General features: G+C 48.1%; 1 protein-coding gene across 22 annotated transcripts in view; it reads left to right on the top strand.

Moving 5' to 3' along the window:
* Positions 1 to 25,373, top strand: part of MBNL1 (muscleblind like splicing regulator 1) — a 112,138-nt gene that overhangs the window by 54,810 nt on the left and 31,955 nt on the right. Inside the window, exon 3 of one of the 22 annotated variants that reach the window (XM_087739131.1) lies at positions 2,027 to 2,116. The exons of 20 other annotated variants lie outside the window; for them this stretch is intronic. In XM_087739131.1, coding sequence (XP_087595257.1) covers positions 2,027 to 2,116 — 90 coding nt within the window. Of the gene's footprint in view, positions 1 to 2,026; positions 2,117 to 9,837; positions 9,858 to 25,373 lie in introns of those variants that run through there. One more of the 22 variants, XM_087739146.1, reaches the window with a different exon arrangement.

Here is a 25,373-nt window from a genome sequence, read left to right as displayed (position 1 = left end):
AAGGGAAAGTTGCACTTTGGTTCTTCCAAATGGTACCGGTGCAGGCAGGGTGGGCATCGTTAAGTTGTCCTCAGCTATCCTGAGCTGATAAATGCTGCTCATGTGTATGAAGGAATTGTTTCTGTCTTGTTGGAAACTGTGGGCATGTGTTAATTTGAAGGGCTTTCCTCCAGATGATTGGAAATCAAACTTTTCCTCTCCAGCAGCAGCAGCTCAGGCGAAGGCTTTCCTTCTGGAGCTCTGAGGGCTTCGTGGGGGCACTGGCTGATGCTGGGTGGAGGTGGAGGATGGCTTTCCCTGGGTGCCCAGCACAGCTGGCAGGGTGGGCAGTGACTGAAGGTGCCTGTTGTAGACACCCCCGGGGATGAGGACCTCTCCCAGCCCCGCAGGGCCGCCCTCTGCACTGAGGTGGGACAACCGGGCTGGACAGGGACGTCCCTGATCCGGCACCCTGCAGGGCTCACACGCCTGGCCCCCGCTGCGTGCCTTCGCTGGGACCAGCGGCAGCAAACCGCCACGGATACCCAGAGCTGCTGGTGTAAAAATAACACATCAGGAGGAATAAACAAGTTATTTTTGTGTATTAGGGGTGGCCATGTGTAACTGACTCAGGGCCTCGCCTTGCTCTGCCACCGAGGGCTTACTCAGATATCCCAAGCATGTAGAAACAACTTGAGGCGTTTCCCCTGTTTTTTGGAAGGTGGGACGGGGGCCAGTGGGGCACAGGGGGGTGTTGGTGCCCCAGGAGAGGCCACTGGCCCCCAGGCGATGCTGCTGTGTCTCAGAGGAGCGGGCATCCGAGTGCCAGGTCCGGAGGTCCGGCAGCAAGACAGGCTCGTCCCACCAGAGCCACTGCCAGTTCTGGTGGTGTTCGTGCCGGGGGAACCATTAATTACACTGGCGTGTCAACAAACTACAAGGGATACAAAGCACTCAGCCTTTCTGAAAATCAGCTGTTTTATAAAAAATTCTGAAATTTATGCTTAAATTCTTTAACTAGTAATATTTGAAATGCTGCTGGCACAGTTAAATGGAGGGAAAAGAGCCTGTTTTGCAAAGTTAATGGAGCTGCCTGCGACCTCCCCTCCCCGCTCCTCCGGCTGCACTGCAGGGCACTGCAGCAATACGTTCTCTTCAGACAAGTTTTAAGCTTTTGCTTTCCTTCAGAGAAACATTTTCTAGAAGTTAATAAAGATGATAAAAAATGAATAGCGCCCAGCAGAAATTGGGCATGAAAAATAACACAGAATGGAAAATAGTTTCTCTCATGTAGAATTAAACCACTTGTCACTTACAGACTAGAGCAGGCCTGGCTGTGCAAGGGAGATCATCTCCCTCTTTTTTTTTTTTTTTTTTCCTTTTTGATGGCACTGTACCATTGTAAAAGGTATTAATTTTCATTGTTTTAATTTGCATGTACTGAATTCTGTCAATTACTAAATTATATGGACTAGTACCCATTCCCAGTTAGGCTTCATAGGTTTTATGTTGATGAGCAATGACCATATAACAAAGCAGCTTCTCCTCATTTCTGTAGGCTTTCTCCCTATCCACTTCTAGAGGTTTTCTTCTACAAGAGCAGGCAAGGCTTTAAGCGTGCCATAAGTGCTTGTAGCAGAGCCCCTATTTCAGATTTAATGTTATCCCTGTTTTACTTAGATAGATCATTTGCCCTGGACACACTCTCTCCATGGCCAGGGAAGAGCGCTGTTGGGTGCCGTGCTGGTTGCCAAGTGGCCTGCAGCATGGGCAGGTGCAGGCGGCTGCTCGGGCTGGTTAGGCCAAATGGCCGCCTGAGCAGCCGTTAGACGTGCGTGGAAGGAAACACCTCTTTTTGACTATAAAAGGTATCTGTGCAAGTCCTCGTTGTTTATTTGCAACCATATAAATAGCTGCCCGCGTGTACCTGGTGGTGCGAGTGCTTTGGCTAGCGTTTGGCAGGTGGCTGCCTCTGAAGCTGCCCTGGCTTGGCTCCTGCTGCCGTCCCCGCAGCTGCCCGCAGGCGCTGACTCAGCGTTCTCTGCAGCTCCTAGTATTGCAGGCACTGGGACATGAATTATGGGTGTCTTCTGGATCTTTACCAGAGCAAGAGGAAGCCTTCTGCTCTCTGTTGAAGGTAAGGAACAGGGGTAACAAGTGGATATTAATGAGAGGAGAGGATTTAATGAGCACCAGCCTGGGGAAAGTTTAATGGAAGATGGGACAGCATGGGGAATTCAGCTGGGCTGCGGCCATGGCCACAGTCAGGACCCATGGTGCCACACACACAGTGAGCTGCAAGCTGTTACGGACACTTCTGCCTGCGCTCTGCCTGCTGTCCATGTTCGCTGCCTCGGGACCAGAGCTGTGACCTTCCCACCGCAGCCCCCTCGGGTGCTGCTGTCATGGTGTGGGCAGAGCCTGAGCCTCTGGGCTTTCCTGTCTTCTTGCAAAGCTTTTTGTTCTCCTCCTCTTCAGTCCTCCCCCTCTTCCACCCCTCTCCTCTCCTTTCCACTCACTTGCCTTGTGGTGGTGTGCTCTCTGCAGTGCTTTTTCCTCATGCTCTTTTGTCTTACCTATCACAATCAATGGTTTCTATTTTCTGTTTTATTCCCTGCCCTTTTTTTTTGCAATGGCACTGATTTTGACCATTCTCTAGAGCTTTGCTTACCTGTCCTGAGGGCATCTCTTCTGTCAGCAGCTATTCCTGGCACGTTTCACAGAGCTGGCCTCCAGGTCTCTGAAAAACTCGACTTACTGCATCTCCCCTGTGTTTCAGTACCTGCTGTCTGACAAATTTCACATGTGAAATTTGATTTCTCTTTTCCACCAAATCCTCTGCTCTTCAAACACCTTCTTTCCTTCCACACCCGGTAGACAGCAAGGAGAGTAAGAAGGAGTTGTGAAGAGCACAGAAAGTATCCCCTGCCTTACGCTGTGGCAGATGGGTAATTTATTTATTTTTTTTTAATCAGAGAAGTTTCCACGAGAGTTGTGTGCCATATAGCCAGCCCTTCCCCTGTTTCCTTCTGAAGTGTGTTTACTATTCCTTTACATAAAACTTATTCTTATATATAATTTCTAGTAATCAGTCTTAACTCTAGGAGAAAGATTTCACTATTTGGTGGAATATAAAGTTCAGCTAGCTAGGTGGAATACAAAGTTCAGCTAGGGCCAAAGCTAACAATTTTACTTATGATATAACGAAGCAGAGAGGAAAAAGAGAAGAGCAGTGTTTGTTCTGTCTTGCACATTTAAGGAAAAATGCAAGTCTGATTTTCTGTCAGCCTAATCTTTGTCTTTTAATGATTGTTCTTTGATTTTCACTTCAAAAAAGACAGAATTAAGCTTTAAAAGAAAAATTTCAAAGGGACTGGGGGGTGTTTAATTGCCAGCTGACAGAAATCAAGAGGAAAGGTGTGGGGACATGGCAGTGCCCTGTGGGTAGATGGCACACCAGGATTCAGGAGCTGTTGCTGATCTGTGGATGCTTTTAGGCTTGAGGTCTGTGCATTGTCCTTGCTCATAGGTGTATGCTTCTGGGTTCATTAATTCCTGTTGAACTACTGATTAAGTCTTGCAAAATTTCATTGCCATTGATAATTCGTTAAGTGTAGTAATGTCAAGCTACGGGGAACTTTGTAGTTGTCTAGTTGCAGCACAGGCAGCATGGCGAGATGTGGTGAGGAGCTGTATTTCACACTGATCCTTGGACAGCTGGTCTTGTCCTGTGCTGGTGCATGATTGCACATTAATTACTGCTTTGTTTAGTGTACTTCTGCTTACAGCAGCTTCTGACAGCTCCAGCTCCATCAGCGCAATAAATAATAATCAGATGCTGACACTTCTTGGCTTGGTTGGATATGCGGACCGACTGTTTGCTCTGGATTCTTCTTGTGCCCATCCCAGGGATACAGTTAAATTAAATACCTGTTTTGTCATGGTGTGTGTACCTGCCAGCGCAGGTACGTTTCTGTGGGCTCCGGCAGTCTGTGCGTGCCAGGCTGTGGGGCACACAGGGGTGCCAGAACTGAGGCCATGCGAGTGGCTGCGCCTCAGGGCATCGTATGCTGCTGGTGGCGATGCTTGGTGTCCTTCGGAAATGGGGCAGCGGGGACCATGTGCTGTGGGGGCTGTTGCAGTGCAGGAGCATGTGGCTGTCCCAGGGCTTGGCCAGCACGCGTGCATCAGCCTGGCTGTGAGCCGCTGCTCCCAACATTCGTTTCTGCTGTTGGTCTTAGGAGGACCAAGTTGGTGGCTGTTTTTTAAAGATGCCTTTTGTTGGCAATCACTGTCTTGTCAAAAGCTGAATCCATTGGCTTCACTGAGTTCCCTCTTGTGGAAAACAGGTGGATTTTTCCTTAAAAATTGTTAAAGATTTCTTGATTATTTTTTTGTTTTTGCAGAACAGAAATTCTTCAGCTTTTATTAGTTTCTGAAGTTCTTGTTGGACAGGGAAAGTATTTTCTGCATTACTCAAGTACGTTTGTGGTTTTGTCCTTTTGATCACAGCAACGATGCTGGCTAGAAGAGGGACATCCTCTGGCCTGACGTCTCTTGTTACTGGAAGCTTTAGACGTTTTTCTTTCCTTTTCTATGTATTGTGAAGTTTTTCTGTTCTCTTCTGTGTCTCTTTTTAAACAACCCCATAAGGTCAGTCTCTGTTGTGCCACTTCATTGTCCTGTGCTGACTTGCTGGACGCCGTCCTGTGCCTGACGTTGGGATTAGCTGGACCTTCGGCAGCCGGGCACAGACGAAAGGTGCGTCTTTCTTCCTGCGGCAGAGGATGCCCTGAGCAGCAGCCACCAGCGGTCCCCGAGCGGTGTGGCACAGCAGTGTCTCAGCATCGCCTGGCCCTGGGGAGCAGCGAGCCGGGCTGGCACTGCTGGGGTTTGCAAGGTGGCACTCGATCGGTTCTCCATGTGCCTCCATCAGTGGTACCATGATGGTGGCAACCATGAACCAAAAGCAAACCTTCACTGTTAAAGTGTGAGTCGCCCCCTGAGTGGTGCAGCAGGTCCGCTCGGGTTTGTGCGTGGGACCTCACACCATTACTCTAAGGGCTGCAATGTCCAGAGTTTGCCTGCTGTGATGGACATTAGTGGTCCATCAGCCCTGGCATCCTCATGTACCTCAGAGCTGAACCCACCGTGGAAGTTACATCTTGGGGCTTAATGTTTTGTGGTGTAGTGATATTAGACTAAGCCAGTTTTGAAATCCAGCGCAATTAGGGGTAAATGTGAACCATGCCTCCTGCACAGGCCTTTCTTGTGTGGCTGTGTGTGTTATTTCAGTCTATCCTCTTTTTTTTTTAAATGAGTAGTCTGAATGGCCTTAATTTGATTACTGTATAAACAAACTGTACAAAAACAGCCAGAAGTTTTAAGTTTTCAGTGTTGCCAAAGGCAGAACTCGGTGTCAGCTGCCAAAGGCAGCCTGTCCTCTGCTGTCGCACACCTCTGCTCGAGGGGCACCCACACGGGTGTCCCCACAGCTGTAAAAATGCTGCTGTTTGCTGTAATGCCCGAGAGTGTCTCTGTCACAGTCCCCTGACATCTCTCCCCCTTCCCCTCCATAGCTAGTGCTCTCTGTTTATTTTGGCAGTACCGAGTATGTGCAGTAATTAAGTAGAAAGGTTTGGATGTTTTGAAGAAATATGTTTCCATCTAAGAAGGTTTACTGTATTGTATAATTTCTCGTGCCTGTGGGGGTTAGGGACCGGAGAGCTGTTTGCATTCCTGAAAATCAGGTCACTTTTCCGTACCTCCTTTCAGCAACTTTCAATGGACAGCCATGCCCTGCAGTTAGTGGGTTTTCCTAGCAAGCGAAATGTGCTGGGTTTATTTTGTCTGGTTTGACTAAAAATGCCAGCCAGCTCTTGGAGAACTGCACAGAGAAGCAGAGTGTGTTGCTCAGCGGAGATTTCAGTGTGGCATTACTGAAAGAGATTCAAGATCATTTCTCACGCTGGCAATTCAAAATTGTTATCCTTTGCAAACTTTTGGAAAAAAGTTTTTAGCACTGACAAAGTAGCTATTCACTTTTCCAGGTAAAAATAGCAGTTGCTTCCCATAGTGCCACTAACCCACTCTTTGTTACTTGTGTAAAGATTTGTTAGAGCCCCATGCTTGGTGTTCGCTTGGTGAAGATTCACTTTCTGCTTTTCACATTCAAACGAAAGTGGCATCTCAGAGCAGAGCTCAGTGGATGCATTTGAAATCATTTCCCTGGGCTTTTGGTATTGATTCACAGAACAGTTTCCATTTGAGGGATTGACCTTGGTTTTAGGGAAATGTTTTATTTATCTGAAAATAATTTTCGTATTTGTAAGGAGTACCTCAAGTCCTGCAAAAGTTCACATTCTGTCTTTTCCCCTTCCCAGAAACCGATCCTCTCCCCCTAAACTGATCGTATCAGCAGGGAGAAGGCATCATTTAGCTCTTTGCTCTTGGTGTGCGCTCAGGCATCTCCTTCGTTCTCTGTGTGAATCTGACTGCTCACAGGAGAACCGCTGGTCCTCCCGGCTGAGACCTCATCTGCCTTTTAGTGGTGGAAATGACCGTTTAGATGTTTAAAATTTGGAGGACAAATTTTCAATATTTGACTGAAACATAAGAAAATTTTTCAGCGCAGCTTTGAGACACCAAAATGAGCTGAAATTAGCCCGTACCCAGTGTAGTCCCTTCCAAAGGAGGGAGACCAGCAGGAGTGATGCAGGTAAGTCCTGCCAAATATTGACTATCTACTGCAGGACACTGAAAACCTGCAGTTTCCAGTAATTTCAGTTAACATTTGGGGCTGGTAGCATCCCCGGAGGGGAGCTGACCTTGCCCAGTGCTCCTTTGATTAATGCCAAGTCAGCGGGTCTCTCCTGTCACGAAAGAGGTCTTGGAGCAGGTCCTCTGTGAGCTGCCTGTGTTTTGGGTAGGAATCACAGTTCTGGTACTTCCAGCCTCTAATTAACCCTTTGGCAGATCCATTCACCTCTGAATTTGCAAGCTTGAAGCAGAGGGTATGCAGCAGCGAGGCAGCCTGGGCTGTGGTAGGGTAGTTCTGCTGCAGAAGTGGATCTGAACAGGCACACCTTACATTTGGATTTGCTTGGGGAAGGAATCTGGTTGAGAATCGAAAGCACAGAAGGGCGGTACGGCACGGACACTCGAACAGGGCAGGGTGCGTGGAGCGCGGCTGACAGCAGCCACCGGTGCACCGACATGCCCAGCGCAGGCATGGGACCCACGGCAGAGCAACCGTACGGGGCCCATGCGGCAAGGTGGGTGGGTGGGAGAGCAGCAGCACCGTCCGCTGCACCCAAGGTGCTGGAAACGCTGCTGGGAGGTCTCACTGTCTGAAAGCAAATAGTGGGGTTCTCTCTTTGGATGCTGTGGCCACACAAAATACAAACTCGGAAAGCTTTGTTTCACTTGTGCTCAGTTGTAAAGTCAACTCCTATTTTGAAATCAAGTTTAATGATTTTCCATGTTTCAATCAGAATTTGTCATTTAACTTCAGTTGCATAAAATAGTATTTTAACAATAACTTTCCCCAGTAATGTTGTTAGGTAAATTTTAGTCAAATTTAGAAATAGTTTCAGTCAATCCATATTCATTATTTTTCAATCAATAAAATATTTGCCTAACAAACTTATTCTAATTGCACTTAAAATAACATGTCGAGATGCTGTATTTGCTAAAAACAAGGAAGAATACTACAAAAGGGATAGCAAGAAAACAGAGAAATGTATAATTCTTATGTAAACCACATCAATAAAAAACCCCAAATATCATAGAATCATTTAGGTTGGAAAAGACCTTTAAGATGTCGATGTGTTGGCATTTTCAGGTTACAATTCCAGCAGTGATTTCCAGTGTCGGTGGCATGGGGCTGCAGTTTTCAGCAATGCTTTTAAATCAACCTCTCTTCAATAAAAATCCAGACAAAAAATAACGACAGCAATTGACCTTCAGATTGCTAAAAGAGGGCCGTTGGTGTACTGTTGGAAAGTGGAGAACAATTTATTGATATGACGTTAATTTTTTTGTTATTCAGCAATGACCTTAACTATAAATGCAACGCCGATGCATGGCGTTGGCAGGCTGCTCGGCCGCTGACGTCTCGCCCGGCACAGCAGAGCATTGCAGTCTGTGTCCTTGTTTCACCTGGGGCTTCATCCCTCAACAGCCAAGTTATTAATTAGGATGGAGGCAGATTAGACACTTCCCAAGTTTCACTACCTAATAATACACTATGCCATTTACTTAAAACCTAACCCTACAAGGGACACAGCACGAGGAGGTTTCAGGAGAAATTAAACGCTGCCACTGCAAAAATATACTAGCAAAAGTAATGTGCATTGTAAGGGGTAATATTGCATGAAAGCTTGTAGGGATCACTTCTCTTAATGGAGTAAATACAGAATGAGCCTTCAGAATAAGTCTGATGGTTGTAGGATGTTACAGAAGAGATTTAGCAATGAGGATTTCAGACATCCAAACAAAACTGGTGAGATTAATACAGGAGAGTAGGGGTGGGGAATGCCCTTCTTTTGGTCACTATCTGACTGTCTGGGACCGGCTCCCCTTTGCAGTGTCTTCATGGCTGTACCTGAACACCTGCATTCAGGCTTTCCTTTTCCGAATGCACCTCCACCTTCCGTCTTGTTTGAGGCAGCCTGTAACCAGCTCTTGGTTTTATCTCTGTTTTTAAATTAGTCCCACAGGTCTACAGCGCACTGCTGGTTTTGTGCCTTGAAAAACAAGGATACATTTCAGCAGTGGTGGTGAGGTGTAATGTGGGCAGCTCCAGATACCGCTGTATTGCTGAGGATTCACTGGCTTCCGCTTCCCCCATTATGTAAAGGACTGCCTTCAAATTACTATTATTAAAAAAAAAAACAGGCACTTTGCAGAAGCAGTGGAAGTGCAGGCAGGCACAGCTGGGAGTGCAGCTACAGCGTCGTGGAAAGCTGTCGGAGCAACATGCTGGAAATGAGATGCAGAGCTTAAAGAGGGAAATTAATTGCATGTATAATTAAAGTGAAATTTTCTGAAAATATTTTATATCTTTTTAAAGGATATTTTTGGTTTTGCAGTGGGTATATTGTGAATTGGTTATCAAATCACTCCTGTTTAGAAAGAAGCATGGCAGTTTGCAGCTGTAATCTGTTAACATTGCTCATGTCTCAGACACCATAATTGCAATGCAATGGTTTATGAACGCCGTAAAGCGTTGTCAGAGCTTAAAGGTGGAGAAAGCGCACTTCCCCTTTCTAAAGTAAATGATTTAGTATGAAGAGGAGAGACTTTGCCCCACTCCCCTCCTGGTCCCCCGTGCTGGAGCTTACCCCAAGCCCTCTGTGCACGTCTTGAAAGGGGCCCTTCAGTCTCTGGCCGCATCCAGCTGCAGGCTGGGGGGGATGCTGGTCCCATCATGTGTCGGAAGGGCCGGGTGCCCAGTCTGAGCGGGATGGGTGCGGGGATGCCAGGCTGGGGATGCTGGGAGGGGGCATGCCAGTCTGGGGATGTGCTGTGGCCGCAGGTGTCAGCGGGAGCTAAACGCGGCCTTCAGGGGTGCCGGAGCTGGGGGTCCCTCCTGCAGCGGGTGCCCCCCACCGGGCTCCATCCCAGGGCTCTGTGCAGAAGGATTGGCGCAGTAATGGTGCCTCTCGTGCCGCTTGTTTGCTTTATCTGTTCTGTATGTTCCAGGTTAAATTATTATGAAGATGCCATAATAGCACTCTGTGTCGTGCCTGTGCAATTTAGGGAAGAGCTTTATAAATCAAGCGTCAGACTGGCATCGCTCCTGCTGCAGAGGCACGGCTGGCGAGCTCGCTGGATTTGGCCTCAACTTACTCTCTGTTTGCAGATGTAAGCAACAGGTGATGACAATTTCTCTCTCTTGAAATCACAAAAGCAAGATTTTATTTTTAAACTGTAGCAATTCCATTCTAAATATAGCACCTATAATGGAGAATTCTGCTTCATATTTTCACTTGGGTGAGGACACTAATTATCCAATTCAGATCACCATGCCAACCACCTCCCCTTTTCACCAGGTACAAGAGACTTAAAATGCCAGCGTGCTGCAAAAACAAATGAGAATAGTTACGTCTGGTTGTTTGGGTTTTTTTTGTACTTTACATGTGCATATATCTACCTTAAAATTTACGTTTGATATCTAATAAAACTATGCTTGAGTCAATAGAACCATAAAGAGTGTGCAGGCAGGCGCTGGAGGCAGCGCATAGCGAACGCCCTGGGTGGCAGCGATGGAGCCAGGGCTGGGACGGTGGGAACAAACACCCCTGCAGACAGCCAGGCCGGGTTTCTAAACAATTTTAAAATACATCAACTATGTAAAAAGAATATGATAACATACATGGTGTCATCCCTCTTGTAGTATTCTCTTTTAAAATTTTCTGTAAATAACATTGGCCTGTTTCAGCAGCTCTGCTGAACAAGGGCTGTGTCCTTTTTGTTTGTTCCTCCAGTTTGGATGCAGTGTTTCACAACTTGCCTGTTTTCTGTCATACCACACCAAAACAAAGTGGAAGTCTGAAAATAGGATTAAATATTAATTCTGCTGCAGTACATCCATTAAACAGTTGTAGTGGAACCCGATGGATCTTCAGCTTACTGCTCATTTTAGTCATTTACTTGGAACTACGGAGATCCTAAGTGCAGAGGCTGGATGGCAAGGGGACTGTTTTTCAGACCAAGTCATTTACAGAGAGATTATACACTGTGAACAGAAATGTTGATAAAAGTAATCCTCGGTACCTGCAGCTGGCGATGCTTTGTACAGCGCTGCGTTGTTCACAGCCACTTGCTGCTTGGCACTGCATGAAGCTGTAACGATAAATAGATTAAATCTTGCGTGTGTTTTACTTGATCTTGACATAAAGTCATTCATTTTACTCTTAAAATGTTAGTCATTATATGCTTGAGTAAAGATCATACGGATTACTAGAGATTGCTCTAACAGGATTTTATGGCTTTAGGAGTTTAGAGAGAGCAGTTTCTGAAGTCCTTGCTAGAAATGTTTTGTAGTTTCTAATATTGTCGTTATCCACGTGCAACCCGTGGGAGATAACCGACTCTTGAAGGGGCATTTGGTTTTCCTGTACAGGCCTGGAAAAATGCAATTCCCTCTCATCCTGCAGTACAGCACTGGTTGGGGGGCAGGTGGAGGGTTAGTTGGGAAGAAATCCAGTGTTCATCTCAGTCTACAGTTTGTGTGAGTTGGGAGTGGCACTGGTGTAAATATAAATATTGGTAAATTGATACATATAATGTGTATATACAGGCATATGTGAATATACAAATATTTGTAATAATATGAATATCAATCCCAAATTGTATTAAAGGATTAGAAACATATTTACATTTCCATAAGTTATTGATGCATTTGCCAATGGCTATTACGAAGCAAAGATTTGGGGTGGTTTGGTAGAGTCTCCAGCGGCCACCTTACCCCCAGGTTACAGACTGTCTTGAGCTGGATGGACATTTCGGTGATGCTCTTGCAGGTGCTGCGCAGGAGGAGGAGGGTGCAAAGCTAAGTGGTGCAGGTGTGAACATCCCCATCCGCATCCCTGTCTCCATCCCTGTCCCCGTGCCACTGTTCCTGGAGCTGGGGATCATTCTGCGTTTCCCCTTGTTTCTCTGTCTGCTCCTGCTTGGGGCTGTGCAGTTTGAATTGCCGGTGATGACAGGGCAAGGGCTTGGCCGGGCCGGAGCAGAAGGTGCATCCCATCCCATGCCGCTGGCTGCGGGAGAGGCTTGGGCGAGTCCCAAAGCGCGTCCCCTGCCTCCGTCCCCGTGCGTGGGCTGGCAGGAGCGTGGAGCCCTCCCAGCAAAGCCCAGGGCAGCTCCCAGCAGACTTCAGAAACAGCAGGGTGGGATTTGCTGCTGTGCTGTTTTCTTTCCTCCTGGGTTCATGCTGGGAGTCTGCTTACTCTGTTTTCTTTTTTCTTTCTTTTTTTTAAGCCTGTTGAATTTCATGGCAATTCGACGGCTCCTCTGCGGTTTTTCCCGTACAAGTGCCATTAGCAGTATAAGCCAAAGTGATAAATCAGGGGGTTTGAGACTTTCGTCTACAAGGTACACACACAAAGACGTCATTAAGTGGTCACTTCAGTGTGTTTTATGGCTACACTGGATATGAAAAGATGCACAAAGATAATTAAAAAGTATAAAACTTGTAGCCAGATCAATTTAATTATTATAACCAAGATCACATCATGCCAAAAAAAGTGAGACAAAGCATCTTAGCAAATTCAAGTGAGTCAGATTTCTCCTTTTGTAAAGGCCCCTGCGACACCTCCTGGAGTGCTCGTATGGGGCAGCAGCATGAGAGTGAAACGTGTGGTCTGTAGCGCATCAGTATTTTGAAGAGGTTGATTTATCCAAGTGCTAAGGAAGTCATTAACCTGTTGTTTGTTATTATTAAATGGTGAAACGTAATCTAACTGGATACATAAAGCAGGTGCCAAAGCAAATTGAGGTTTGTAGGTATATTAATGAACCAAAAATGTTGCAGTTAATTAGAAAGGGGAGCAGGCATCTTCCAGTGGTTCCCTGTAGTCGTTTCTTTTTCCCATTTGTGATTAACTTAAGCAATATAAAATTCATAATTTGCTAACGTCAGTTATTTTGGCTGATGAGTTGCTGGGATGAGATGGGGGCAGTCGGGCATCGTCTCTCTGCCCCCGGCTGGCAGCAGCAGTGCCCCAGCACCCCGGGGCCGTACCGGGCCGGGTACGCTGGGTGGCTGCGCACCGCAAGCTTGTCTCAGTGTGCGTGCGGCATGGATGCGGCCCCTCTCCTGGTGTCACTTGGTGCTTTAGTCATGCACTCAGCTCTGTGCTCCTCAGCTTCAGTGTTTTATAATGGGGATATTCAGCTGTGGCTGGCCGGTGCATGTTCATGTGAAATCCTTTGTTTAATAGAAATTCAGCAGTTGTTGTCAATATTTATTCTCATCCGCTGCTGTTTAATCAACCCCTTATCACGTTTTCTGCTGCTTTCCCTCTGCGAGCAGGGACTCTGCCACGGGTGTCATGGCTGCAGGTCTCTGCGTGGCCGTACCAGCTCGGTGCTGTGCTGTGCTCGGGCTGCTGTCAGACCTGAGCTCTCGCACCCCATGGCTGCGGGAGGGGTTTAGCTCGACCACGGCAGCTCTGTGCTTGGTTTGTAGGTTGGATTTTACCTTACTTATAAGTTTCCTTAATTATTTTGAGGCTAGTATTATAAAGCTGGGGCCGGTGGCAGTCCGCTCGCCTCAGCGGTCACTGGAACTGGCAGCTGGGACTGTCAGGGAGGTGGAATTGGGCTGTCGCTCAATGGGACATTTAGGGATGATTTTCCAGACCAGAGAAGTGTGTTTGGGTGGATCAAAGTGTGGCGGTGATAACTGGGGAAACAGATGAGGTCTGAAGGGCAGCTTGAGCTGCTAACGAGGGGAGAGACATAAACTGCCCCATCCATCACTGCTGGCCTCTGCGCCTGCCATCCTCTGATACTCCGCATGTCGCCGGGCCGGTCGCTGTACTCGGTAGGAAAATGTGCGTTTCGAGGGGGGAGCATTTGTCTCGCCCGATTCTCCACGTGTTTGTTGTAGCAGCTGCACCGGCACGCTTGCTCACAGGGTAGCCTGGCCGCGATGGTGCCAGGAACGTGGTTATCATACATAGAAACAAGAGCCTGTTGGGTTTTGCCGTGTTGTGGTGTATTTTCATTTTATGTGTTGAAACCACATATAGAAGCAGAAATGTGCAGATGCTTTTCATCTTTTTCACTTGGGCACAAAGCATTGATTATCCCGTCTCGGCATTTGCCCTTCTGCTAGTGCTTTGGCGCTGGTCGGTTTTGCTCCGGTGTGCCAGTGCTGCGGAGGAACCGGCAAAGGAATGCACTGCTCGAATGGCTCCAAAACCAGCAAAATGCAACAATGTCCCTGCTTATCCTCTCGGGGTGAAATTACCGTGGTGCAGGAGGTGCGAACCGGCGAGGCTGCGGGAAGATCCTGGTTTGAGATGCTGCATCGAATTTTGGGCTGGAGCCCAAGTACCCCTGTCCTTCCACTGTCAGGAAAGTCACCAGTTTGAAGTCAAGAGTGGTGTGTGCCAAGCATGCACAGGGCAGAGGGGTGCTGGTGACGGGGCCGACTGCCTGGATTTTAATGAGTTTGGAACAGCCTAATTTAAAAAATAAAAAGCATTTGTTTTTAGGGACAGATACTCGGGATGGTTTGTGCAAAGTATAAAATCAAGTATTCCCACCCCGGGACAGATAAGTATGTACTTCCCATTTAAAAACCTGTGTGCTCTCTGGGATGGAGTGCTGCTAAGAGGTGTGATCTGCACCCCCTGCAGTAATCTGGTCCCTAGTGAAAGGCTGCATCGCGCGGCTGTGTGCTCACCTGGCTCATGTGAGTGGCTAATGACAAGGCACACCTCGTTACCCTTCAGTGAGCGGCAGGTTTGTCCAGCTCAGCCTCCAGAGGAACCTCAGGGATGCATCAGGGTGAAGGATGTCCATACCCTCCTGTATGCCTCTTGGGGAGCAAAAAATGAGCTCCCCACACATCTGGAGTGTGCGGTTTTGGAAAAAAGAAAACAATCACAGCCATTTCCCCCTGGAAAAAAACTGAATTCATTTTCAGCTTTCACCTTAAGTGGAAAAAGCGTGTCCGCAGAGGGTGCGAGCACCAACTCCTGTGCTGCTGTTGGCACCCTCGTGCCACAGCCCAGGCCTGGAGGGGGCTGGGAGGATCTGCATGGGGCTGGTGCCCTCACCTCCTTCGGTGAACCAGCAGCTAGTTATGGTGTCCAGCTGGCTCTGGGGAGAGGCACCTGCAGTCCCACCACAAGTGGGGAGCGTTTGGCCACACTGAGGGGCAGCAGAGAAGCTGGTGGAGGAACTGAGGTGCAGTGACTCCTTCTCTGGTGTGTGTTGGGCTGGGTCTCAAAACAGACTGGACATCATCACTGTGTAGTGCCTCAGCAATCATGGTCCTACGTCTAGATTGCTGCCTGGCTTCGGAGTTGTAAGCGTAGCCATTGACTCACCGGGACTGCGGTTTGTATGCTTCAAGTCAGTACATTAGGTGCAGTAATTCTTTTGTTTAATATTTTAAAAGTTTATCTGAATGTATGCTTGGTGGGCCAGCTACTATAAGAAAGCAAGTGCAAACAGTTTATTTTTAAAAAGCAAACCATAGCTTACATGTAGTTAAATGTTTTCCTGTAAAACACACGGGCATTGGTATAAATAGTTTTACCATTTACAGGCAATATTCAGATTTTACATAACAGCCATCTTCCTGCTTGGGTTTTAACGCGCCAAGCTCTCTGCTGTCAGAAGGAATTTATACTCCCTAAAAGAGGGAGGTGTTTGCATGTTTGTTTTGGATCAAAAATACTTAATCTGTTACAGCTGTGCCGTTCAGCGTGGCTGCTGGTTTGCTAGATCTGGCTCACCCAGATGCGAGTAGGTCAGGTACCCACAGCACGGGGGGACCACCAGCGCCGCTGTGGAGGCACCAGCGACAGGCAGAGCCCCCCGGCCAAGGGGGGACGTCAGTGGAGGGTCCTCAGTTGCCGCGGTTGCCATTCAGCATCATGGCACGTTCGGAATATCCAAAAGTGATTGCTTTAATTATGTCAGTCATTCATAATTGTTAAATAGTGATGGGGTGGTAAATGTTCATGCAGTGCAGATGGGACGTGCAGCACTCATAGGAGTGTCTGCTGGCCACAAGAAGCTTATTCTTTTGTTTTTAGGAGATAGCCTGTTAAATATTAGAGGGTTATACGTCTGATTTTGAAAAGCAGGACTGGGTAACTCTAATGGTGCAGAAATGCTTTGGTGAGTCCATCATAATGTTGCAGGTGGTTAAATGCCAAGGTAGCTGCTGAAGGCCGTCAGCAGAGATTAAAGCCTGTTTCTGTTCGACGCTTTTATGTTTAAAAGCTGAGTTCTTTGCATCCTGTGGCATGGAGGTTGTCCCATTGATTTAATGGTAGCAACAACGACAGCAATGCTGCATGCAGGATAATCCATTTAACCGTCATTTCACAAAATCATCTGAGGAAACAATATTTTCTCAAAACCTGGAACAACTCCATAGGCTGGTGTTTCTTTCACTTCAGTTTTCTTTTGGAATAAGCAGGAGCAGAGTTTGGAGCAGTTTGGGGTGCAGTTAGTGTTTCCCTGTGGCACTGGAGGGTTGTTTTTACCTGTTGCACACAAGGTGTCCCACGGACACCTCCGTCGAGGCGGGGGTCCAGCACCGGCTGTGGGCTGTGTGCCCCGGGGCAGAGGCAGCCTCGCACCTGTCCTGCCTACCTCTGGCCAGCCATCACGGGCACCCCGCTTTTCTCTCCTGCATCTCAAACCCCATTGCTAAGCACCAGTTTTTAATTGGAGAATTAATTTGGCTCCAGGACATCCTGAGCAGCAATGTACACTAAAACTCTCAATTGAAAGGTTGTTGCATCAGTCCTGTACTTACACTGTGTTTATAGGTAACAGTCCCTTTTTTTAAAAATTTTGTTAGCTAAGGGGAGCGAGGGGAGGCGGCTGCTGTCCCAGCAGGGCAGCACTGCGGGGCTGCAGGTGAGTGTCGTGGCTCTGAGGCGAGCAGCCGGCTTGGGGTCGAGGCGAGCAGGCCACCCTAGCACCGGCGGCGTCCCTGCCGCACCGTGCAGGGCCCCGTGCTCCTCCTCAAGCCGCGCCAGCGGGGCGTTGTGCCTCTCCCCGCAGCGATGGGGCCGGCGCTGGGACCTCGCGGGAGAGCAAGGGGTTTATTCCAGGGACCTTGGGGGAAGAGCCAGCGTTTATTCCAGTAACGTCTCCACACACAGTGAGTAGCACGTTGGTGCTCTGGGGTCTCCTCTGCCCCTGGACTTCTACAGTGATATTTTAATGGTACGGTGTTGGTGGATTGATGAAAAACAAGAAGCTTTCCTGTTTGCTTTTGTGAGCAGTAGTTCTTGTATAAACACGCGTAGAATGGTGTAGCAAGTGCTTGGTAACTCGGGTTGTGCTACCGCAGTGGTATAAAAATAGCATAAATAAACAGACCCAGCAGGCTGGCGCAGCTTAGTTTTAAGACTTTCCCAGACCAACTGCATTTATGAAACTTGTCCTTACAGATGTATTTACTTCAGATACGCAGAGGGTGATCAATGTTAACCTAACTGCAGCAGCATAGAGGAAAGCTCCATGTAGAGTCAGGCAGCTTGCCCTGACTGAAATAAGGGGTCAGTGCCATACCAGGGACGTGCGGAGTCAGTGGCACACACCGGCTTCCTGGGTCTTGTTTGCTTTTTCTGGTTTTATACTGCTGCAGAAGGATAACTTTAAACCACAATGGCAGGATCACTGTGCTCAGTGTACACTCTCTGGTGTTTATCAAATGACAGCAGTAACTGATCTTTATTTAGTCTCTGTCCGTGCAAAATTCTTCTGTATTTCTACTTTGGCTGTGCCCAATCTGATGTTTGCTGATCCTCCCAAATCAACTCTTCTGCAAAGGATGCCCCCTCTCCAGAACTGCAGGCATCCCAGCACTATCAGTCTGTCTCATTGCCAGTAACATTGCAAATACAAAGGCAAACACAGTGTCGCCTCTCTGCTGCCTCTCCCCTGGTCTCCTGGTTTGGTTGCAACCGTGTGGTGCTGAGCGGTGTCCCCCCATGGCTGTGTGTGCCCCGTCACAGTCCAGAACCCGTCCAGATGCTAGAGGGAGCACTGACAACAGTTACACATTGTGTTACTGCAAATAGTGTTCCTGTGGAAATAACCAAACACAGGGTAAGCTCTGCTTTGAGGAACCTCAGCCTGAAATTCAGCGAGGTACTGGAGGTAGCGGATGTGGTGGGCTCCCTGGGGCTTCTTCTGGGAGAGGAGGATTCATGTTGGGTGTCTCCCTGGGTGATGGCACCACAGGTGCCAAGCCACAGCGGGGTGGCCTGGGTCCTCCCTGCCTTCTCGCACGCTCCGAGGACTTGGTGTGGAAGACCTCCCGTTGCCTGCTCGCAGAGTTTCTGAGGACAGGGCGTCTCAGCTTTGGCAATGCCCCTGCACAGGGGCTGCCTGGGATCCTGCAGGTCCCTCACGCAGGCACCGTGGGGTCCTGACAGCTTGCGCACGGAGGAGTAATGACCTTGCAAGAGCAGTTTGCTAATTAGACCTCATTTATTGCATCACCAGGCTGTGCTTTCCAAGAAAGTCTTAGACTGGAGCCAAGTCCACCAGGGTGATGAGTTTACTGTTCTTCCTTTGCGGTGCTTCTAAGGAGAGGTATTGGGAAGTAATTATTTTGAATTTGAATTGGTTTATGACAGTGCTGAAGCTGTAGACGTTTGCAAGTTCTTAAAACAGCTTTGAAGGCCAAATACCAACTACTCAGACTCAACCTACTCAGGGACCTGCTTTTCAGACCTTCTGCAGACACTTGCACAAAGCGTGTGTGCTTTGACCCGAGTGTGCGTGAGACTGGGTGCTCACACACACCTGACCAGAGCGGAGGTAGAAACCAGCAGCGATGTGCTGGAGATGCCAGGGCCATGGGTGCAGGAGCTGGACCTGATGCCACCCCGAGATCTTCTTGGCAGACTGCGTGGTTGGACAAGAGCAACTTGGGTGCTGTTAATTTGTAAACCCACCCGGTGTCAGCAGTGAGGTTGCTGCCGTGATTTCTGCTGCTCCAGTGGAAGAGGGGGAAGGTTCACCTCTGGTCTTTGAAAGAGTGTTTGCAGGGCACAGAGGATTTTGCCTGAAGCTGTGGGCTGCGCTGCGGCCGTGGATGAGCACTGAGGGTGTTCAGCACCGCGCCGTGTGCCTCGGGGCTGCCGTGGGTCACGCTTCTCTGCTGGGTGGCAGCGCAGTTGCACAGAGGGTTCTGCAGCACACTAAGCTCTAATTATCTTCTTGTTAATTAGTTATTGACTTCTGCTGATGTTTCCATTAAATATTCCCTCAAGGAAATAGTTAAAATTGTTAGTACCTATGTTACCTAAGCTGTAACTGCCATGGATAAAGGAGCTTGCAACCTCAGAAGTGAATCCCAAGAATACTTTTTCATTATTAAACATGCAGTCAGGGTATTTTCTGGAAGGAAATTATTTTCAGAGAGCAAGAATTGCTGTTGTATTTCTAACATTTAGTGTGAGATCTCAAAAACAGGACATGCTGCACTTCACAGAAAAATGGTGTTGTAGAGAAGAACATGGTAGTGACCTCCCAGAAATGGATTCATTTCTTGCTCATCTATGTGGAAGTCTTAAATATCTAGGTGTAACATCAAAATCCAGCACATTTTTCAGATGATCCAACTCTTTTGTAGAAATACTTAAACTGCATTTTCAGAATGCAGAATTTTTTGGGGTGATTTTTCCAAGACAGGATTGACTATGGTTTCCTTTTTGTCCGAGTTTTGCATTCTTTCTCTTCTACAATTCTGCAAATATCCACATGAAATGCCTCCCACTTTGTGAGGAATAAAACCAAATTGCATAGCTGGGAGGTGCTTCTGGCGGTCTGTGGGAAGGCGCCTGGGGGACAGGTACTGTGTCCCTGCTCCCCTGAAGGCAGTGGGAAGAAAACTCCTGACCTGACTGCTGATCACCAGACCTTGATTAACCCTGCGCCGCACCTCGATGCGGCATTACAGGAGACTGAACGCGGCGGGGGTCAGGCACACACGTCCAGGCTGCAGCCGGGGCATCCTGATCCCGTGACCAGAGCAGACTGTTCTTTTTTACAGCATTTTTGAGCATGAACGTGAAATGTACAGAATAGGAAATAAATTTGTATATTAAAAACTAAGAAAAAAATGGAGAGCCAGCATGAGTTTAAAAGATTTACTTCTGTAACGAGAGCAGAAGCAAATGTGTACTTGCCCCCGTATTTCATATAAGACTTAAAAAGTCTGTCTTTGCATAGCAGCTGCTGTCAGCTAAAAAGATTATACTTCGTCCTGGTGTTTTACCAGTCATTTAAACAGAAATCTGCACATCTAAAATCTGTCTGCCCCAAAAAGTAATGATTTTTCAGTAAGAGAATTTGAAAAGTAAAATAAGAAAACCACATTTCCCTGTGGTTGGGAAGTAGTAACATAACACAGAAAGGTTCGCCCCCTTCACTCCGTCCCGTCCACGTCGCGGTGGTTTCCCAAATATAAAGGCAAGTGCTGTTGTCTGGCACTTGGAGAAGGGAAGGCACGTGCTGAGAGGCAGCGCTACTCATTTCCACCTGTCTAGGGAAATAAATAGAAAACTCAAAGAAAACAGGCATTTTCTGTCAACAAATGAATAAACAAAGTAAATATTTTCCTACAGACACATTTTTATTAATTCCTATTTCCAACTAAAAACTCCTTAGCACATTAATCTGACTAGCAGTTTTTACAAAAACGCAGTAATCTTCAAGAAAACATCTAGATTGCAGGGTTTGCTGTGTAGGTCATAACAAAAAATTGAGATTAGCAATAACTAATTTTTAAGGTATGTTTTGGGGTCTATTTTTTATTTCTTAGGGAGCTCTGTAAGGACAAAAAAGCCGTCTTTGATGGCTTCCGTGTAGCATCCCGATGTCCCTGGCCGTTCGAGGTCATGCACCCCTACGCTGGCTCCTCGTGCAGCATGGCAGCTCCTGCTCTTCTGCAGTTGCCATCTTTGCAGATGCTCCCAGTTTGGCTTTTTTTTCACTTACCTGGCTGCCATGGTTTTGGCCGGGATGCAAACCCAGCTTCCCCGGAGCAGTGCCGGGTGCCGATGGCGCCTGGCAGCACTGGCACAGCCAGTGGTGTGTGCTGAGCGCTTGTGAAGCCAGGGACAAGTCTGCCAGCGCCCTCTGAGCATGGGACCTGGCTGTCAGCAGCAGGGAGCGAGTGGCAGATGAGGACCTCCAGGCATTTTTGGGTGGAGGTGCAGTGTGTCCCCCCATCTGGGGTGGGCCAGCTGCTTGCACGAGGGTTCGGGAGCCGCACCAGCTCAGCATCACACACAGGTGTGAGAAGGGCTCTTGGAGACGCTGCTAGGAGGAGGAATGGTGCAGAAGGTAACACGCAGGTAGATCAGCTTCCGAACAAATGTCTTTACTTGGCGCTGCCCTTGCAAGCCCTCGCCATTTCATGTTTGCGTGGTGTTTAGATTAGGCAGGTATTCAGAGGTGGGCCTGATTCAGCAGACAGTGAGGGTGGACGGATGGACGGAGCCCCCGGGGCGATGCTGGGCCCGCAGCCCCCTGGCCCCATCCCTCCTGACTCCCCAAACGGTGCTGAGGAGGCAGCCAGGTCCCCCCATGGCTCCCCCGCAGCTCAGCGTGTGCTTGCTGTGTGCTCGGGTCGGTGACCTGTAAATATTTAACATGGGTGCGGGAAGTGCTGGAGGGTGAGGCAGGAGGCGTTACCAGCGAAGAACGACACCCTTGCACCCCTGGCCCTGTCAGGGCGGCTAATGCCAGACCCATGGCTAGCACAGCGGGGGGACGCGTCCCGGGGCCCCGCATGGGTCCCTGGCAGGTGAGTGCCACCCGCTCCTCCCTGTCCCTGCCCTCATCACCTGCTTTGGCCAAGGCTAGACAGCTTAAAATACTGCAGACATCATGCTGCCCTCATTTAATGAGAGTCAGGCTGGCTGTTTAGTTCAGACTGGGCTCTCTGCCTGAACGTTGTTGATATGATAGCTGGAGAAAAACATCATGTGAGAGCGGCCCGCGCGTCCTCCCGCTCCAGCATTCCTGCTGCGAGGACACTGCGCTGCCCAGCTGACGGGCTGAGCTCTCCCTCTTCTTCCTCGCTCTGCAGGGTGTATTTGTGAGCAGGGTGTGCACAAAGGCTCATCACGGCGCACGGGGCCATGTTCTCGCAGTGACACTGCTGTCAGGAGTTTGGCACCTGATGGGTGCTGGTTAGTGACAGCAGGATTTCTTAGCGGGGACATGTGTGGGGAGGGTGATGGCACAGCCCTGCGTGGCTGGCAGGCCACACAGGCCACCCAGGCCTGGCCTCCCGTGGGAGGCTGGTGGCAGAGCCACAGCGTGGCCACAAAGCACAGCTCGCTCGGGCTGGTGCGCCCCAGGCACCGCAGCAGGTCCGTGTCCGTGCCCGACTCCAGTGGCATCGCCTCGGCCCATCCCAGCCTCTTCTCGCGGCTGCTGGCGGGGAGCTGCCACTCCAGCTGTCAGCTGCGGTGTGAGCGAGAGCCGGGTTTCTTCCCGCAGGAGTCCCGAGCCCAGAAGTAAACGCGGGATCTTGGCAACAGGTTTTTGCCCAAATACCACATTGCTGGGTGATTCCCCCGCCACTGTCATGCTGGGCACCCCAAGTCTCCCTGCTGGCTCTGCCCATGGGGAGGTCCTGTCCCACTTGTGTCGAGGGACCGGAGATCTGTGGGCAGCCTCTGCTGAAGAGCGTGCCTGAGGAGCCTCGGGAGCATTTTTAATAACTTCTAGTCCAGCAGGATTCTGGTAAAAATCCTACCAGTGTGCTGGTACGGCATTTTCGGGACACTGCCAGCGTGCTCAACTTCGGCTTCTCTGAATTTACTCGCTTATAGTAATGATTTTTTTATGATTGAAAAAACAGCAAATGGTTCAGAAAAGGTTCAGAGAGATGAGAATCTGCCTTAAACTTCGTTGACTGAAGTTACCAGAATCTAGTGAAAGAGTAATTAAGAAACTACTTGCTCACAGTGTAAAGGAGATGAATGCAGTCTGTGTTGCTGATCGAGATTTTTGTCAGTGATTTTCAGCCTGTGGTTTCTGTCTCCTGGGCACTCTGTGGACCATTTCTGAAGGTCCGTGGAATATAAGTAAGACAAGAAAGCCATTTCCCAAACAGAGAAGTCTGCATTTCTTTTGGAAAATTTGCTAGGAACTGAGAATTCAAAAAGGTTGAAAGTTAAATGCTGCATTAGACTCCAAAGCAACATACAAACAAGAAAGATGTAAACTTTTTGGTAATAGCTAATGATAACTAAGCATAAGCACAGTTTACCTGGAGATGTGGTATATTCTTATAGTCTTTAACTCAGAGTAAATTGTCTTCCTTAAAGATCAGCTGCTAAGTGAAGAGAAATGATGGCCTTGATGGAGAAACAATGGAGGGGGCTCCTTGTTTCCCAGGAGCCTGAGGACATTGCATTAGATCACTGGAATGGTTTCTTCTGGCCTTAAAGCATTTGAGTCTATGGAAGTACATTAAGCGGTCATGATCTAGTTTTTGGATCCAGTCTGGAGAGGTGTGGAGCAGCCTAAACCTCACCACTGAAATAAGGACATGGCGTTTAATCTGCATTTTGGAATCAGGCTTGTTAATTGCTCCTCTCTGATTCCAGCAACACATGTTGTAGTTTCATGTTACTCATTTAGCAGTAATTAAGTCTGATTTTTACACTGTGCTAATGTAAGATACCATCTTCCAGGCAGCTAATAAATGTGTAATTTTGCCCTGTGTTACTTAGTGGTAGCAACAATTAACCTGAGCTTTAGTATCAAGAGAAAAATTGACATAAATAAAGCTGTTCCAAAGTGCTTGTCTTTTACCTACCATTTCATATAATTGTGAAATGCTTTGGGGGTGTGTGTGCTGAAATGAGGTTGGTTTATTTGTGCAAAATGGCTTAAATACTGAACTGTGTTTTCAGTAAGGCATTAAAGGAGAGAACTGAGGGTCATTTTGTCTGAAAGCATCCCCCCAGGCTGAAAGCAGGCTTTCCCTCGAGCATACGGATGAGCTGGGTGGCACATCATTTTGGCTGGTCCACCCCAGGCTCCTGTGCAGGTCCGGCTGTTGCTCCGGGCTGTCGGCTGCTGGCTGTGATCCCCACAGGCATGGATGGATGCAGCCCTGCCGGCGGCCGCCCGCTGCTCTCGCCGTGCGGTGCTGGAGGTGTCGTGGGGAGCTCCCACGGGTGCAACAGCAACCAGCAGATGCATATATGCACGTGTGTATATGTGTATATACACACACACACACACGTATAAAATTCATGCTCCATAAACACTGATTCCTGTTGCCACCATCAATTTGTCTTTTCTACTTATTAATGTTTGTTACTGAAGTATCCTAATCCTTATTTGTAGTAGGAAACTCCATTCCCCTGTAAAAATATTTTCTCAGGCTGCACATGTTTTTTCACCCCATCTTATCTGTAGCATAGATGTTGTGCTTTTAGCTTTTGTGCATTATCTGGCCCCTGTCTTGATTGCTTTCCAACATTTGGAGCTGCGTTATTAGGGAGATTTTCTTGCAAGTGACTTCAGTGGTCCTTTCCATGCGTCAGCTCTGCCGAGGACAGCCCGTAGCACCCCTCAGTCCAACAAGCAAATGCCTGCGGGAGCCCTGTCACAGGGCTGCATAAGGGGAAAGCGAAGGCCCCACGCCACAGGGCTTGGAGGCGCCCTGCGACTCTTGCCACAAACGAGAAGACCGACATCTGCAGCCCCGCAGCCCAGGGCCAGTAAGGCGGCAGCGAGCACGGCCAAGCGCCGGGGCAGCCTGCGCCGGGGTTTCTGTTCATCTGCGCCTTCCCATCGTGACTGCCAGCAGTCGCTCAGCTCTTCTGTGTTGTCTCTGGAGGTAGCTGGGATCGTGTAATGGAAAATGCATTTCGTTCAAGGAAATATGCTCAGGGATTATGAACGGATGCTCTGAAAGATGAACTTTCTTTGCCGTTCATTATAGTAGCAGTCTTCATCTACATAGGGCTTTCTATAATCTTGGTGCGTGGCCTAAAGTTATCCACAGAACTTTACGTATTTTTCTTTGTATCAGGTATATCTTCCAATGCAAGGATCACTCAGATGTCAGTTGAGTAACTATGAAAATGAGTTTTAAGAACTTTGGACTGCCAGCAGGAGAGACGGACTGGGAGGTGGGCAGCAGCAAACCGTTTATCCCAGCCTTAAGGGGAGACAAAAATCATCGTACAAATTAGATTTCTGGCAGATCTTATAACAAGAATACATTTTAACTTTCTGAGCAAAATTGCAGTATAAGGTCAAACTATATTGAATTAATTTGTTTCCTGATAAAAACAGTTTCTTACTTAAATTAAGGCTGTCTTTTGCTTTGTCATTGTTCCTGTTTGGATTTATTTCAAAGATGAATGAGTAAAGGAAAAAAAAATGTAATTTAAGGAACCTGTTTTTTTCCAGACAAGGATTTAGTTCTCCTTTTTAGCTATTTTTTTATTATTATTATCATCCCTTTAGTGAAAGTATGGGCTCCAGTGTTACAATTTTAAAGAACAACTAGTGTGTAAAGCTTCCATATTAATGAATTTGCATTTTCTGAAGTCTCATGGCACACGAGATCACAGCTCACATGCTATGAGCAGAGGGGATTCTCTTCCCCAGGAGAGGGGGTTTCTCTTCCCCAA

This window comes from Nipponia nippon, unplaced genomic scaffold (genome assembly GCF_047370975.1).
Source record: "Nipponia nippon isolate SJK-2023a ecotype South Korea unplaced genomic scaffold, ASM4737097v1 scaffold_7, whole genome shotgun sequence".
Classification (NCBI taxonomy): Eukaryota; Metazoa; Chordata; class Aves; order Pelecaniformes; family Threskiornithidae; genus Nipponia; species Nipponia nippon.
The sequence above is the reverse complement of the archived record's forward strand: the minus strand, read 5'-3'. Positions and strand labels throughout refer to the sequence as shown.